We start from the raw sequence: 18,862 nt of genomic DNA, 5'->3' as shown, positions 1-18,862 counted from the left end.
ACTGTAGTACATGTACAGAGTTGTACTCCGGCAACATCACGCCACGGACACAAAACAAACATAATCATGCAGTCCCTGTGTCTCAGTGTATATAATTCGTAATTATCCCTCTGTCATTAAAGACGTTTATGATTAATGCTACAATAATTTCTTTAAAAAATTATTGAGTGTGATAAAGATACAAGATAAGAAGGATACAGGTTAATATCGCTACTCGTCAAAATGTCTATGTAAGGTATTCAGTACAGACGCATACTGTACGGTATAAGGTTATACAGATTAACACCAATATTTAGTTGCATGTAATCTTTATCGATTGTTTACATACGGGCTTTCATTCAACCGTCACCTCGGTTACAAAATGGCCGCGTACTGATATTCAAACAAAATACAAACCAAATAACCAACTTACTCCTCTCTACCGACTTTGTTTTCTTTGAACTTCGTATATTAAAAAGTAAAGATGTCAGGGACAAGGTAACACCTTATCTTTTTTCAATACAAATGCGTATTCATAACTATGGTTTCATAATTTTCGTAATTGTCACATATTTTCGCGGATCGGCCGCCCGGTTAGCTCAGTTGGTTATAGCGCCGTGCTAATGTTCCGGCAGTCGTGGTTTCGAGCACCACACTGGGCTCACTCCTCCCAGCTCCACTTATGTTATGGTGGCAGTGGTAAACGGCAGGATTGCCTCTATCAGCCTTTAAGTTTAACCGGGGGAGGAGTGTAGTGTGTGTGGGTTATAACAAGCCGCCCAGTTAGCTCAGTAGGTTAGACCATGGTGCTAGTGTTCTGGCCGTCATGGGTTTGAGCATCACACAGGGCGCACTTTTCTTCCCAAGTTTACGTTATAACTTACTCCTCTCTACCGACTTATATAGCTACAATAATGAGCGATCAGGGATATTTTTTTTTATTATTTTGACATTTATTATGTATCCCTGTAACGCTACAACTCTCTACCATTTAACAACGGGCGAAATGATATACTGAAATAATATGCATTGATGTTGAAAAATAATGACAAAGTTGTTCAATTTTTATCCGACAGTGATCTGAAATGGATTAAATTTGTCATTAGAGTTGTTATTTTCACATTAATGTATTATGGGTCACAAATACCGTTATCCATGTACACAACCAGTCAGATTTGTCCCAGATTTACCGATATGGGGATACTTGATAAACAATCGACACTTGTAAGTGTTTTATGATAACTTAACATGTTTTTTGGGCATACTGACATAACTTAATATGTGTTTAATAGTAGGCAATAATATTTTCGTAGAAATTTGAATTTATAACGGAGATAATTTAAAAATTGTGGCCGTGAGGATTCTCTGCGCAAGGACCGCTTGCTACTTTTTGCTGGGATGGTGGACGTCACGAGTCTGCCATATTAAAAAAATCGTTAAAAGACTCGTTGACAGCCATTTAGGTGGACTACCGACTTTTAACGTTCTTTGAACTTCATATATTAAAAAGTAAAAATGTCCGGTACAAGGTTACAGCTTATCTCTTTTCAATACAAATGCTTGTTCCTTACCATGGCTTCATAACTATCCTACTGGTTGACGATACAAATCTGAACACTTTTTGAGGTTTTTCACAATTATCTTGGAGAGTTTTTGTTGTAGTAAGTTAAAATTGCGTATGAAACATCTTTGGTTAATGTGACAACATCTGTCAAAGAACAGATTCACAAGCTCATCAATTTTATGACGAAAATCGTTCATTTTATGGACAGTAAATCACCCTTAAATTTATGCTATGGAGGGCACAAATACCGAACACTTGCAAAGTAAAAATACATGGTCATACAATTATAATTAATAAGTATGCTATATTAAATAAACACTTAGCTGCAAAGTTATTTATTGTTTCCGATGTTTTTCAAAACATGCAATTCAAATGTAAAGCGTGATTTCTATTTATAAATACCTTGAATGTAGGTCAACATAACTGCAAAACCTAAAGATGTGCGTGCGCCCTCTGAAGTCATTCCCCCATGTGCTACATTTTGATCTTTCAGGTATAAACTTTGAATGGCATTTTTTTTAGAAAAATATTTAACAAAACAAGATGAAACTTCGCAAGTTTGACCAAGGCAAGCCTTTGTATTGATCTAGATCATCGAATAATCGATCAAGGTAAACAAACGCGTGTTTTAGCCGGTGTTCAGGATTTGTGCCCTGGTCGGAAATGTACCGTCAACCAGTAATTGTCACATATTTTTGCGTATTGGGGTGTCAAATTCCATTTCTGTAGCCTTTATGTATGGTTGAGATATATTTTCACGACTCATTTTAAAGGGAAAATTACAAATTATGATTATTGGTCAAATTTGAGAATATCCCCATTTAAGTCATCGAAATAAGACTTTAGGATGAACAAGCCTGAATTTTTATACAATTGTTTGGCATCAAATTTTTTAACAAGCCCTGTTATATATCATTTAGAATTTGGACAAGCCCAGAAGACATATAACCAGTGCACGGCTTGCGGGCTTGTGTTAATTATATTTGGAGAAGTATTTGATTCTTGAAACAGATTCTAAATGGTTATATACATATTTAACCATGTAGCTGCAAAAGTATTTTGCACAAAATAAACATTAATGACATATATATATAGATCAAATGCTCTTTGTACTCTTAAAATTATGTTTAATCTCGTGTTTCTGATTTATTTGCACTAGACTAGGGAGACTTGAAGATAGCGTGACTTTGAGGTATATATCCAATATTTGTTGCAGAACAGTAAAAATAATTTCTTTTTCTGATCTATATAAACATGCAACAAATTAGCTGAAACTAAATATCCATTTGTTTTTTATGGTTCCATAATAAGTGTACAAATGAGGTCAATGTCAAGGTTGACAGTAGTAGATCTCAGGCAATGGCTAAAAAGAGTCATATTTCCTAAAACAAAAACATTATTTTCTGTTTAATAATTGAATATTTCATCAATTTAAAGTAGATTTTAAATTTTTCCATTGAATGAATTAATGTTGTTGAACAGAATATATGACTCCTATTTAAAACTTTGTCCCAACTTGATGTTGGTGACACACATACCTTGTTTGTTGCATTTACACAACACTTACAGTGATAGCAAATAAGACAAAAGTGTATCTTTTTCTGATCATGGCCCATCGCAAATGCCTGATTGATTTTCAACAGATACAAGCTAAATTTTGTGACTGTTTGAAGTTTACTCCCCTATTGGTAAGGTATCTCCAAGATGCAATAGGTAACTAGCAACTAGTTTCTTACTTAAGCAACAACCTGATGAAAGCGATATGTTTATAAATATATACCGTATATATACCTAGGTTCTTTCTAACACACTGTTGCATAGGCAGTGTTCTCAAAAAGAACCGGCTGCCGGCCAAAATTGACAGTTCAAATGGCAATTGGGCCGGTTCAAATCTGAAAAAAAAATAATTAAGTAGAATAAGTAGTAGCCGTTCGGTTACTTTACTAATTTAGATGGTTATACCAAAACTTATTGAGAACCCTGCATAGGAGTCAGGTGATACACTTTGTGTCCAATCGCCCCGCAAATAATAGAAAATCTGTCATTTTGAAACATAAGAGGCTATTTCGACATCTAAGTATTTCTGAGGGGAATTTATATTATTTGTGTTCATTTTTTCAGCTTGGTGCCCTATCAACCCAAGAAGAAAACAGATACAAGATCTGCAATTGATGCATTCAATGAAATAATTCCACCAATGGACTATTCATTCTGTAGAATCGAAAACATTAAAGGTAAGCCCTTAATATTTTTTTTGTATTTCAAGTTAATTTTCATTGTATGTTTTAAGAAAGTAAGTTTTTATGATGTAGCGTTTTGGTTGCAGACAATCTCAAAGGTAGTACGCTACTAGGATAGTAGTATGTATGTGTAATGTTACTCATAAAGTAGTATCTAAGATACCAATTGCATTGATGTTTTTTTCTCTTAAAGAAATGTCCAACTTGGCAGTATTGAGCTTACAGTCATACAGGTGTAAATGACTACCTCATATAGTAGTATTTAAGGTACAAATTGTATAATAAAGATTGATGTTTTTCCCCCTATAGAAATGGCCAACATGGCAGTATTGAGCTTACATGTGGTGAAGCATCTCAGTGTGTTAATCATTATGTGTAACCTGCATGCAACTACAAAAATCTTGTTTTTAAATATTTATAAATAATACAAAATCATTCAAATACTAATAACTGGAAAATGTAAAGGTAAAGGAATGAGTCCACCATTAGCTACTTTTGTTTATCTCATAAACTGAATAAAAACACTGTTGTATATTGCTACATGTATAAGGAATACATTGTAAAATTAAAAAAATGTCACCATTCTAGTAAGTGTTCTTTTTATCATTGCTACATTTATTTACTGCTGCAAATCGAGGTTAGTATGTAATGAAAAAGGAATGTGAATTTTGTTCATGTGGAGAATTTTTTCTTAGGAGTTATACATACATACATTACATTCATTGCATATGAAAACAGTATTCATGATTGTAGTTACATGTTCATTGTTTGTTGATAAATAGATGCGGAGGACGAGGAGCCCCGCCCTTCACCCTCACCCCGAGGCAAGCATGGGAAGACACCAAGGCCAGAAGAGGGCAGCAAAACCAAGAGCAAGTGTCTGAAAATGAACAACAACAGCATAACCAACTTGGAATCCCTTCTGGAGTTTGCGAAAGTGAAGTTTACAAGATGGGAAGATATTGCGTGGATAGATTTGTCGCATAATGAACTGACAACAATTGGACCAGTATGTTTATAGTTGCTGTAGATGGAATGACTAAACCTAAAATATTATATGCTTAATGTTTACATACTAGTACATTTTATGTTCTTTGATGGTCAAAGAAGAGGTTGTGGATTCAATCCCAAACATGGGTACCTTCCCATGATCTCTCAAAATGGACACCGGTACTGGTTTCTGCACAATAAACGGTCTCGAGCGTGATTCTGTAAGCTGTCAGCTTTCGTCACAATCAAGCCAAAAGAAAATAGTATATAAAAAAACTTGTTGAAAAAATATTCCAACTGTTTATCATTACATGGTTGTATTTGTGGACACATACATTGAATGAGAATGCTTTGTTGAAGGTTGAACCAGTGAAGCTAGAAAAAAAATGTCTTCTTAAATGTCTTCCAGATACGTAAATTTATACACAGAGGCTTGATTTTTGGAAATTTAATGTTATTATTGACAATAAATGTGTTGTGACCAAACAATATGATATCTACAAGTCTGGGATTAGCTTGTTTCTTCACTTCTCCAATTTATACCTACTAGTATCAGATACATTTTTATGATTCTTTTGAGGATGGAATTAACAATGACTTTGAGCATGGTCACAAGTAAGTGACAACACATTTATTGTCAATATGAACATTTCATATCCGAATATCAAGCCACTGCGCATTTATCTATCCAGAGACTATACCCGAGTATTAGATTGAACAGTCATGTTTCTTCATAAGTGATTTTGTTCATTTATATTCATTTTCAGGAGTTCACAGAATTTCAAGGACTACAAATTTTATATCTCCATGGTAACCAGATAGCTGACCCAGGGCTTATAGACCAACTTGTTCCAATCAGGACCCTTCGAAAACTCACTCTGCATGGGAATCCTATGGAAAATGTTAAAGTAAGTTGTCCGCTTACATAGAACATTGTTTACTTTCCTCCAAAAGTTTATTCCTTTTAAGCTGTTTTAGTTTATTTGTTCTCGCAAGCTATTTTTTTTTTTATATATCAAGTGGCTTACAGTTTATGAACCTGTGTTGGCAAATGGAAATTAAATGAATTAAAGCTGCACTCTCGCAGATTGACTGTTTTGACAACTTTTTTGTTTTGGAATGAGCCAATTTTTGCATAAATGTCTGGAAACATTTAGTGATACAAGACTGCTGACAGAGGATCAGATCACAGTTTTCCATATTTACGTTTCAAAATCGATGTTTTATGGCTAAAAGTGTTACTATAATTTTAAGAAAAAACTTTCAGCAGTTTTCCAAACAATTGAGATCTGTTATTGTGAGTATAAATCTTTTACTACTGAATTGAAGGCATTTATATAAAAATCAGCTGATTCTGAGACAAAAACTAAAACAGATGTCAAAACTGTCAATCTGTGAGAGTGCAGCTTTAATTAAAGTTATAAAAATATGTAAGATTTAAATAATGCCTCATAAATCTGCCAGCAATATCTTAGACAATATACACTTGTCTGTATTCAACCTAGTGCTATATGGCATACTCCACTCTGCTGATATCACAGGATTTAAAGTTTCATTGCCCACTGCCCCAGTGTTTTAATGTTGTCTTAAAACAAAATAATGAGTCATTAAATGCATTTTATAATGTATAACATGTCTTTTAAGTTATTTAAACCAGTTATGTTTAAATTATAGCGTTTTTTTATGCCCCAACAAAAATTATTATGCAAACTTTTGTCACTTGGAAACTAAGTTACAATGTACCTAGAGTCATGAAACCTTAAGGGAATGTTGATGGGGTGATGCAATTGTTCTTCGAGTTTCAATTCCCACTTCATTTTGTAAAACCATTGTAATGGCACTTGAATTATCAAAATGGCATTTCTGGACTCTTCAGTTCTGTTTTGATCAGGAAGATTGTATTTAACTTAAGTAGAATTTTGCAGATTTTGATTAACTTGGCTGGGCCTCATAAAATCCAAATCTGTAAAAATAAAATGCATCAGCGAGTGAATATATAAATGCAGCGGTACCTAAGAAAGCTAAATGTTATTTTATTTGACCTTACCTTATTCCAACCTTTTTCGTTCAGGGTTACCGGTGGCTGGTCCTCTCCAAGCTACCACAGCTCCAGAGCCTGGACTTCAGCTGCATAACGAAGGCCGACCGCATGACGACGGGAACCTGGGACAAGATGAACTGCTGGGGAATGAAGAAGAAGAAGAAAGTCGAAGAGGATGAAGACTGAGAGGCAATTTTCCCCACCCTGTTCCTGTCATTTTTGTTCATTATTTGTATCATGTATCATTCTTGTGGCTTACAAACCTGTTGTTGTATAAGATGTTACATTCTGTGTTGTGATTCTTGCTAAGTGTTGTCTGTAAAAAAACTAATTTATGGATATGTTAATATTAAGGTTTATATATTTGTTTAATGTTCAAATTAATTTATTCAATAGTTTCAATTTTCTATGCATAGAACTTTTTTTTGTATGTTTATTTTTTTTTTTACAATAAACATAAAATTTGTGAACGTTTTTAAGACTGTTTGTAGCAAGTGTAGAACGAAGATTTCCATCTTGTGTATTACCTATATTATTATATAATCATTTCATTTTTGTAAAACAATGCATTTATGGTGTTTATATGCTTTGAATTAATAGTATCATTGAATAGTATCAAGCTGTTTTTATATTGCCATATTATTTTGTGATAGGTATTGTCGTGTTAAAATTAGGCATAATTTTTTTTCCCCAATTCACACTGAAAACTGTCATGGTTAAGTCAGGGCACATTATCACCTCTTTGCCATCCAAGAAACTACGGAAAATATATAAAAAAATGAAAACATCATTTACCGTCACAAAAATAGTCTGTTAGTCTGTTTGCAATAAAAACATATGGGTTAGTTCATAAAATTAGTGTAGGTCAGAAGACCGGGAAACAAATAATTATTTGTTATACCTGACTTTAATTGTTGTAGGCATTGGTGAAATTACTTTTTGAATACATTTTTATCAATCAATCATGTTTTACTCTTCAATATTACATTTTTGGTTTTACAAACTTTTCTAGTAAAATTTGTTTTGATAAAATTGGAAAATATAATATTTGGAAAAAAACAACATTTGACTGCAGATGTAGAAAACCTTCCATATTGTTATATAATTAGTGTGTTTATATTTTTTTTATTAAGAATAGTTCAAGCTTTAAATATTTTATTTATAAACAGTTGTGCTGTTGTTATAAAGTGTTGCTGTATAAATTGCCTGTCTGTGATATAGTGGTACTAAAGCCAGTATTGGTTGAAATATGCACATATTGAATGATGATAATTCATGTTTTATCTATTTTATGGCCACAACTAAACATTAAATTAGTCAAGACATGCAACAAATCATTTATTATAATTTTCAGTTCAGAACATCAATTGACTAATATAAGATTTACTTGCTTGTGATAACTAGATGAACATGCCATTAATATAATTTTAACCTTTAAATCTTAGTTGTCATTTTTATTTCATAGACTTTGAATTCAATTTTTTTAACATCATGAAAACAGTATAAGAATACTAATTTTATTGAATGGTATTTTAAGCTCTTGAAAGTGCTGTATATCCTGGGGATAAACCCTTGAAAGTTCAAATTTGTGTGTCATGAACAATGTTATACTGTACTGAAACATTCCTGTATGCTGTCATTAATTGTGGTTACTTCCCCTTTATTACATATGTAGTATTATGTACATAACAATATTGTTAAATAATATATAATAATCATGTTCAAGACTTTGTTACTTGATATCGACAATAAAAGTGAACTCATGAAAGTATTGTATGTTTTTATTAGGCGACTAAAATTAATTGCTAGATTTTCGTCCCGCCCACCCACTCTTTTTCCCGTCGCTCTTTAAATTTCATTGACTCAATTAAATGTTGAACTAGTTGATGTAATTTCGAATCGGTCTGATACTGCCCGGGAACGGCGTTTATTCACACCAGCTGGTGTCGATGTAAACATTCACATGTAAAAAATGAAAATTGTTACGATGGTGTTCGTGGTTCGTCAAGAAACATGTTTATGGTCCCTCATGCAATAAAAAAGAGCTTGAGCACATATTCAACAGTAAAACAGTCATCTAAGAAAAGTAAAATGAATAAATGTTACCCCCGCCCCCATTTAATTTTTTGGATTAAAAGCTAGTTACTAATTTACTAATATATTAGCCTTACTTAGTACAAATGTATTGGTACAGTCGAAATTCATTACTATGTCGTAATTCAAGCTAGTTTGAACAGAACAGTATCAAAGAGCTCGTAAAACTAAGATATCGGCTCAATTGTTCCCACACAAACATATTTCAGAAGTTAACATTTAAATGGTGCAAGTCAAATGGAATGCAAGTACTTTGATCCAATTCAGAGAGAAAAGACAAGACCCTCTATGTTTTTTGAAGAAAAATAATTGATGAATTTTATAGGTATGGTCGTCAACTTCTTCGTATTAAAAACTTTAACCTTGGGCATAACAAAAACAACTCATTTTAACTCGATACACTTTGCCCGAGACTGTTCTCTTAGGTTTAACAAGGGCCGTAACTCGGTTTTAATATTGTTTTAGTTATTTCTCAAGAAAAAATGAAGGCATACAGTTCGCAAGAAATTTGTTTAAGGGTCCATTTGGCAACTGCTAGTACGTTGTTTGACACTAGCTGAAAAGCTTATTGCGCAAATGCATTCACTCGCAGACCTTAGTAATTGCATTTATGTATTAGCTCATGTCAACATATAATACCAATAAAAATGCAGACACTATTGACCAAGATGAGTTTCCCACTTCTTAATACATGTAACCATACATGGCGCATTTGTACCAGTCTGACTCATAGGCACGCAGTTTGTTGAATATAGCTGTTTAATATGCATGTGAATAAAGTTTGCAATGCACAACAAAATTAAAAAAACAACCGCACTATATGTAGTTTTAAATACCAGCAAAAAGCTTTGTGATCATATGAACGGAGTGGGAATGGTCCTGTGGCATATGTATAAGTTGCCATTGTAAGACTTTGTATACATCTAGAAATCTTAAAAATTATTTCAGTTAGTTTTCTGGTCGATGCCTTCATTTTCGCTTAAAATTTCATCACTTTTGCAATGAACCAATATGTTATATCACTAAAACATTTCCGAACGTCTAGGCAGTACTGTATACGATATAAACACCTATTTTAAATAAGTATAGACTAAAGATACCAAGATCTTTCAACAAAGCTCCCTTCAAGCGTATAAAATTGAACTCGCACAATAATAGTTTTTGCATAATGATAATTAAGTTTTATGCAATTGGAAAACAAAACACCTCCAGGGCTCTCTTTGGTCATCCTAAGTATTGTACACACAATTTAAGTTTGCTTTCTTACGATTGTTTCTACGTCATTAGTCCAAATATATATCTCAAAGCAAACACATAACGTTAATATAACGTTGCCTGACGGTTATCATGATAAGGTTATTGCATAACGTCACATTGTGACAGAATTTATTATTAAGTATTTCCCACTAATTATCATTCTAATTATGAGCAATGCAGTAAGTAATAAAAGACAAGCATCGTATAATGATTTGCAAGTATTAAAATGATATTAAAATTTAAATGATAGGACAACTTTATTTGCAGTGTAACAACTGAACTTATTCATCAACGCATTTTTTTCAATGCTAGGTTGGACCCTATCACTACTGCAATAATTCTTAATAATCAGGCCTTATGTTGATAGCTATGAAGAGATATTATGTCATTTTCAGTGGTTGATTGTAACGGCTTCATAGCCCCTTTTGAGGTTACCCTTTTCACTATCAAATCCGGCGCGGGGAGTGGGGTGAGGGTGCGCACCCGGCGCGCACGCCTCCTTTCAAAATTCAATTTAGGAAAAAGTATTGAAAAGCGGCCAAATGCACCAATTCGGATCCAGAATTTGGAAACATTGTGGAATCAAAATATTAATCATTACTAATGCGCACCAGCACCCCCTTCCCCGCGCCGGATTCGATAGTGAATTTTTTTTGGACCAATAACAATCCTACTCCCAGATCAAATACATAAAGAACAACTTATTTTAGATTACAGATTTAAAATTGTTAACGATGTACATCTATGGTCAGGTGATTTGCATACTATTTTCGGTATAGTTTTTTTGAAACGAGGTCTACCAATCATTACGTCAATATCACAGAGACGCTTGGTTAGACGAATTACATAATACTTGTTTGTTGTAAGACAATAATGCCATTATAGGTAGATGATTCAAGCTTAATACTACTGCCTATTTTTAATTGATTTCTTTTCTAATGACGTTCATATCCTCCATTATCAGTTGACGATTTATTTCCTTTTACATAATCATATGAACAGCTCTGGCTACCCGACATATAACATACTAGTCACGAGGCGATGTTTTATCCTTTTGCAAGGAATTGTAATTAGTGGAAATTTTATTTTGAAAACGGTTAGTTCTTCCTGTTGCGTATGTATACACGGTTTTAGCCAATTGGGAGTATACTTCTTGCCGACTGATTCAATCACTGGAGATGATGACGAGGATGCTGCTGCAGCTGCTGTGGGTGACGATAGGGTAATACCATTCACTGGTAGTGACTACTTAATATATTATTATATATTGTCTTACGTTTCCATGCAAACATTGTTTTGTTTTAATTGTCATTTGTGCTATTTTATTTGAAATATACTGTTTGATGTTGTCACATGCACATACTGGCCTTAGTTTTGAAATACATCTTATAACTTTAAAACTTATTCATTGATCTCCCTTGAGGAGAAGAGAAAAATTTCTGGGGACACAATGATATGCATTGATTTTTTTTTAAATAGTTCATCGTTTTCTGTCAGAGTAACCAACATCAATTTTATTCAGTACGTCTTCAGTGCATACCATGATAGAAGTTAAGTGTACATGTTGACAAAGACATTCCTGTGTTTTCTTTATATAATAACTGAGCAAGGTAGATATGTGAAAAGTTAGAAACAAGGAACACAATTCACCTTCTGTATAGTTTATTTGTAATTCATATAAAAATGAACATGATTCTAGCAACCCAAATCTAATAACAAAATATGACAAAAGAAAAATGATCTATAGATTTCAAATGTTAACATTTTAAACAGGAAATTTGAAATAATATTGACAATTCTAAAATTACCATATAATCTAAACTATGAAGTTGTTTAACATTTTTATAATAAACTTCACTTTTAAGTTTCCTCTGACACAATCCTTAGATTTTTCCATCGACATTCTATGCCTCAAACCATATTTTTTTCCAAATTTTATTGCACAGATTATTCACTATACTACATAGAGAACGACACCATATTTACTATCAGTATTAAGATAATACTGCTTCTGCAAATTCTTCATAGTTTTCATGATTACAGTCGACATAAACTTCAAAGACTGACGAGTACTTGCATCTTTACTACAGACGTTTTAGTTGAAGTCCAAGTCATCAGAGGACTTTACGATTTAACTAACAACTCATTGCATTGTACCCATTATAACTTAAATTCAGACCACCTTAGTTTACAATGAAGTTACTTGTGAAATAGCCATATGTATAATTGGTCTTATTGTTAAGGGAGAACAAAAAATACCCTCGGTGACCAATTGGGGACATAGTATCTTAATATAGAAGACAGACAACTGAACGGCACTTTGCATTTCAACAAAACTGCCGCCATACAAAAGCACAGCAATCCTTTTTAAACACTCATTACTACTGCACACATGCCTTAAGGCAGTCTTCCCTTTTGTAAGTCTCAAGTCATATGTTTTAAGTTAAACATAGTCATACTATAGTCATGGTTTCAGGTTTGTTTTGTTTGATTAGGTAAATTGTTGTCACATCAGTCAGATTCCTGTGAAATAAGATAATGAACTCTTTTAAATTTCTACAATCTTTTTGTAGAAAAAAGTCAAACGATGACCTGTAATGAGTGAGGCAGAAGCAGTATTATCCAAAATATGTTCGATGTTTATAAATTTTGACTAAGCAAACATTCTTTCCTCATGCATAAACAAGTTTGCACATAAAAAAACATAACATTAAAACATATATTAAAATACTTAACAAAACAGTGACTCTAAATGAATTTATTGCTATGCACATTTAATCACATTTAAAAGTGATTAAAAACTACTACTGAGCACATTTTGGAAGCAATTGGTATAAACTTAAGTACAAAGTTACAAAACTATTTCCTTAAAAGTTCACAAATATGTCCAGAAATATACTGTAAAGTTTCACTTAATCTGTTCAAAAGGCTGCTTTTTTACGTATCTATATCCTTATACTGCTATTGTCAATGATTTTAATGACTTCTGGGTTCGTTCCATTGAATATCTAGGGAACCAATGAAAACGTTTTACATACGGCCGTGTTCTTGGAATAAAACTTGTCCTTGTTAAATAATGATAAATAGGAAGTGTTGAACCTGTGTGCAACTCATATGCATTCAAATGCATTTATAATAACAGACTGTGACATTTTACAACTTTGTTCTTAGGTCTGTTAAGACTACTTTACAGTTTTACTAGTAGTGTCTATATAGGCCATGGTACTCGAAAAAAGCAACTACATAGCATTGTGAGAACTAAAACGTTCTCTCTGACTGGCTCAAACAAACTTGTTTTATGTCACAGTCAATTGCTTTTTTGTATACACATTGCTTCCTTGTTGAAAAGTGCATAATATTAAAATAATACAAAAATAATGTCTTTAGAATTTGAGGAGGGAAATAGAAAAAAATAACTTGTCATGGAAATGCCATACATAATAATTAATGGATATCTTATTTATGACTAATAAAACTTGGAATTATTGACAATATGTATGTACTCTAACATATATTGTAATAAATTATTGCTCAGGATAAAATATGACAACACCTTTTAAAATGTCATTGTTTTCAACATGATTGAATATGAATATGATTCCAAAACATCACAATAATGCATTTAACAAAAAACAGTAACATTAAGTAACAAACACAAATATAAAATCAATATTGAATCAACAAAATGCAATGATACAGCACCAGACTATACATATGTTTATTTCTAACATGAAGAATCAGCTCTGATTTCGTAACTCGTACCAATTATATACCATGATTTACACGTACACAAGAATACCTGAACGCCCTATTTGTAAAGAGGAAATAAATGCTTGTCTTTTCCGCGGCAGTAAGGTTTGTTATCCAATTTTAATTTTTCATTAACATTTTCATTTATTTCATTTCTGATATCGTTCCCTAACTAAACTTTTTATGAGATTTAACTAAACCCATGTTACAAAATAAATGTGTTCACAATTCCGAATTAAAATAGACTTTTTGTTTTAAGCTACTATGAGGCTCAAACATATTTTTCGCATCTTCAAAAAACGTATTCATAAAAAGCTGCTCAAAATATTATAGAAAATGGCGGCATGTCAATATCTCGTGCACTCTCACGGCTTGTGTACATTGTTTTGTTTCAGTATATACATATATCAACACATTCATGTAATACATGTGTATCACAATAGTCAAAATAAATAGCAAACATACCAATAGAAAAACCTAAATCTGCTTATACGCTATCTTAATTGTTCTTAAACATTTCACTCAGAACAAAAAAAATGTTGTTTGTAAGCTTGTTATTGACAATAAAGTAAACGATAGCAGGATGAGAAATGTTTCAGATATTTTCAAAATAATAAAACAGCGATAGTCAGTTGGACGATTGTTCAGAGCTTTGTTAACAACGATGTCGTTAACAACGTTGTTAACTTTTAATTGTGTTATAGGTTATTGTGTTCGGACATATTTTGATAAAATAATCACAGCTGTCAAAGTTGTCTAAAAAGTCTTAAACAGAGTTCTTAACAATCGACCAGATTATCAAACTTGAAACTGTTGGCATATTTCTTATTTGCTCTTATTTTCTTTGGAATACAAACTACTGTTCTATTGACTGTCTTTCTGCAGCAAATCTACTGACATGAATGGTGTCAAAGATTATATTATACTATTGCTGATATACTGTACAAAATTTATGGAAGTCCAAGCTTTTCATTGCTTATTTCTAGCAAACATGCACACACAACATACAAATCCTTTTTCTTACAAAATACGTCCCAATAGCACTTCTCTTTGTAAATAGAGCTGCACTGCCCTATGTAAATAGAGCTTTCTTTCAACACATCTTTTTTCTCATCACATCAAGTAAACAAAAACATATACCATCAACATGCATGTCACAAATGAACACATAATAAAATATTCACATAACAACAGTTATGTCGCCGTTATTTATAAGAGAGTCAAGTTTTCTCTATGTATAAAACTTTCATATCAACTATTGCACAATTCAGGTCCTTTCTGATTCAACACTAGAAAAGACATTACAGTAAAGCTATGCGTTTTCAAGCTTGGCGGGCATATGACAAAAATTGAGCATAAGTTTACGCCCCTGTCAAAGTCTATGTATAACATGTCGGATGTTTTACATATGCTCTTCAAAATTTGTAACTGCACCGAATACGGGCCCTTGCACCAGTATTAGGGCCCTGGTAACAGCACAAGCACTGCAGGAAAATGGGAGATTCCCTCAATCAGAGAGGCAACGGTAGAATTCACAAACCATTCCACAATACACAACATATCACCAACTGAAACAAAGAAAACGAGGAATTCACACATTTGCTCACTAAACATTCATTCCATCACAAAACATAAGGTACCAGACTGAGTTTTATAGTCACAATATACATGTAGGAGATAGACCCAAAAAGTACATGCTAATAAAGGTTAACAACTATAATCGAAGTGGCTAGAGAGATATTTTGGTTGTATATGAAGGTTAGATAATTTCAAATGGTTTTAAATGAACTATTTAAAAATAAACATAGAATATCAACATTAATTATTTTCAACGATTATCTTTAATAACTTTTTAGATCTGCGCTTTGATAAAGGTGAATCATATACAAGTACTTTTTTCGTCTATCTCCAAAGGCAAAATGTTTACAACAAATATCACAGACAGGCACCAATTCACGACTCTGCAATGTCAACTTATACTGGCTTAAAGATGCAACTTCAGCTAACCATGTAATTTCATGTATCAACATTTACCATCAATGTTCAAAATCAAATAAAGTAAGACACCCTATGAATACACATAGGCAATGTCATTCTGGCACTAATATTTACATGTCAAATTAATATGGAATACGTCTGTCATGCTAAAAACAAGGACGTGGCGGATAAAGGAATCTTGGAATGCGACATCGAAAAAAATAGTATTCCTATGTAAACACCAGTGCCAAAATAACGCCGCTCCAATATAAAAGGCCCAATTAAAAGTTCATAACATATTTTGATATATGTAAAAGTACCATCAAAATATGTTTTTCATGATACATTCCATTTACAAGTTCATTTTACTACAGATATCACCACATTCTTTCTTTTGGGCAGAGAAAAACAATTCCAAAAAAAGTTCATCTCTTAACAAATAGCGAGATCCAAAACACTTTTCATTACCATCCAAGTTATAAAAAACATTGACAAACATTAAGAACGGTCATCCTCCATCATGTAAAACGCAATTTGATTGGCTGTTCAACTGCAATGAGTGTCATCATTACTTACCACAGCCAATCAGCCTCAGTGTCTCTTCATATGCAGACTCAGGTGATCTGATCTTGAGAATGCCCTCTCACATATCTGGCATTTAAATGGCTTGTCCCCTGTGTGTTTCCGGTAGTGGCGTGTCAGCTCATCGGATCTCGCAAACCTCCAAGTACACCCTTCCCATGTACATATGTATGGCTTTTCACCTGAGAAGAGACACACAGGATTATAGAGATTTTTTCAGGCAGGTTACATTATACTAGTAATGATTTGTAATATGCTCAATTTGTGGCTAAATGATTTGATTTCAGTTTATTTAACTACTCAAAAATCACTCGCATGTTATCAGTATACTTTGTCTAGACTTGAACCATTTCAATGTGTAAATTAAACTGTAATTTATCCATACCACTAAAGTGTTTTAAAGTTACCGGTTAAATTTGTTGGTCAAAAACCTAGATTTTTACCTGTGTGTGTCCGTCTGTGTGCTTTTAAATGAGAACTTTTTGTGTACACTTTCGAGCATCCCTCAAAATCACATCGATGAACACGTCTTTTCTTTTGCAGCTCAAGTGCCTCTTGTGTGCCGTAGAACGGCTTGGCTTTCGAGACGGGAGATCGTGGGGCGAGATGAGGCTTGCTGAAGGCCCCTCCATCCATCCCCATCTTGCTCATTGAGTCCAATCTGTATGGGTGGTGGCGATGTTTGAATTGCCTATAATAGACAAATATTATGTATAGACTAAATTACATATATTTTATGATTTAAATATCTAAACATCACCACCTAACTGAGCGTAACAATTCTTTGCAAAAGAAGATTACAGCCATATACTACAAAAATAGGTGAAAATGAAGCATAAAGGGAGAAATACCATTTACTTTGTACTTGTTGCGTAACTTTGAAAATGATCTAGCTATGCCATTTTATGTTTCAATACCCTGATACTATGCATATGCCTGATCTGCATCATTGACTTTTTTCAATCTAAGAAAATGTTATAAGAACAAAAAAAGACAATTAGTTTGCAACGGAAAATTCATAAGATAGAAAATAATTCAGTTTGTGATAATCTTCCAAAAACAACAAGTTATCGCATACAGGATGCTTACACTCACAACTGTTAAGACCAAATACAGATAACTAAAGCGTTAATGTTAAACTATTGAATAAGATGTCTTCACTTTTCAAGCTAAGGTTTTTTGTTACACAAGTTTAAATATGCGCCTAAACAGCAGCTGATAAACAGGAGTGTAATTCCTAATTTAAGGACAGGCTGACATCGACATCCTCATTCCAAAATTTACTCGCTCCAGGGGGTCAATTTTCCATGATAAAACCATAGTGATCAAATAATTTTGTGTCTGACACATACATGTAAATATAGAGTTAACTTGGCATTAAAGTATGCTTCCTCAATTGACATTACATATTATCAAATGATGTTCAGTGTTTTCCTACATTCACTTGTTAAAATGACTTTAGGTTCATCTGAACACAAACATACCTTTGCCGTAAAAAATGACTCTTGCCAGATTATGCTGAACTTGTAAGATGACAATGTTTTCACGATAGCTTCACTTTATGTGAAAGTAAACCACCCTTACCAAAAGACAGAAGAATCTTGTACGTACTCGGATGCCTCTTTTATTCTCTGTAGGGAAAGCAAGGCAGCAGACCCGATCTTGTTCATCGACTCCAGCGTTACTGTCGGGTGGTCCTCGACTTCTGCTGTAATGATACATAAATTGGCGGAATGAAGTATTTTGTTCAGACAGCAGAGGTTAGAGTTCACAAGTGCAGAAAATAGAACAAAGCACAGCAAAAGAAAATTTGGATTTCGCATTGACCAGCTTATGTACACCAAGAAATGATGCACATGAAAGTTAACATGACTTCAACTATTACAGATATACAGCAATGCATTATGATTAATTTATCATGTACATCTTAACAAAGATTAGATAATGTAGGCAAACCAGCTGTCAAATTTGGGTAACAAAACTATGAGACATATTGTTACGAATTGCATTGAGCAAAATGTGAAAAAATAAAGACATTTCTGTAACTATTCAAAACCAATACTATTCTTTAAAGATTTCAAACCCACTGAAAAAGAAATGCATCAATTTTGTCAATCATGGCTGATCAAAATGAATGATAGCAGCTAGAGTACACTTATTTAAACCAGAAGACTAACTCTAAATGTAAGGATGAAAAATGGTTTTGGTTTTCACTGTAAACTGCTCTATTAATATCAACAGCATGGATTCTGACAGGCTGTCAGATTTTTACAGCACATTTTGTTTGGAATTCTCCACTGATTCATCACTTTAGATGTCATTTTATTTTAAATGTAACAAATGAAGTCGTATATATTGATATCTAGACCTACTTTTAAATGCAAAAAA

General features: G+C 33.1%; 2 protein-coding genes across 5 annotated transcripts in view; one reads left to right on the top strand and one right to left on the bottom strand.

The window, feature by feature from the left end:
* The first annotated feature begins 344 nt into the window (after positions 1 to 344).
* LOC128226829 (leucine-rich repeat-containing protein 51-like) lies at positions 345 to 8,582 on the top strand. Its single transcript, XM_052936898.1, has 5 exons — positions 345 to 477; positions 3,665 to 3,777; positions 4,566 to 4,792; positions 5,541 to 5,681; positions 6,845 to 8,582. The coding sequence occupies exons 1-5, from the start codon at positions 464 to 466 to the stop codon at positions 6,998 to 7,000; spliced, it is 651 nt and encodes a 216-aa protein (XP_052792858.1). The 5' UTR covers positions 345 to 463; the 3' UTR covers positions 7,001 to 8,582.
* A 3,228-nt stretch (positions 8,583 to 11,810) lies between these two features.
* LOC128227472 (transcription factor YY2-like) overlaps positions 11,811 to 18,862 on the bottom strand; it is a 78,876-nt gene continuing 71,824 nt past the window's right edge. The window contains exons 6-9 of one of the 4 annotated variants that reach the window (XM_052938047.1): positions 18,059 to 18,179; positions 16,918 to 17,165; positions 16,469 to 16,656; positions 11,811 to 15,483 (exon numbers count right to left, since the gene is read on the bottom strand). In XM_052938047.1, coding sequence (XP_052794007.1) covers positions 16,484 to 16,656; positions 16,918 to 17,165; positions 18,059 to 18,179 — 542 coding nt within the window. In that variant the 3' untranslated portion in view covers positions 11,811 to 15,483; positions 16,469 to 16,483. Of the gene's footprint in view, positions 15,484 to 16,468; positions 16,657 to 16,917; positions 17,166 to 18,058; positions 18,183 to 18,862 lie in introns of all 4 variants that reach the window. The other 3 variants (XM_052938046.1, XM_052938049.1, XM_052938048.1) reach the window with 3 other exon arrangements.

The sequence above is a fragment of the Mya arenaria genome, chromosome 3 (genome assembly GCF_026914265.1).
Source record: "Mya arenaria isolate MELC-2E11 chromosome 3, ASM2691426v1".
Taxonomy (NCBI): domain Eukaryota; kingdom Metazoa; phylum Mollusca; class Bivalvia; order Myida; family Myidae; genus Mya; species Mya arenaria.
Note: the sequence above shows the minus strand (reverse complement) of the source record. Positions and strands in the feature narration are given on the sequence as shown.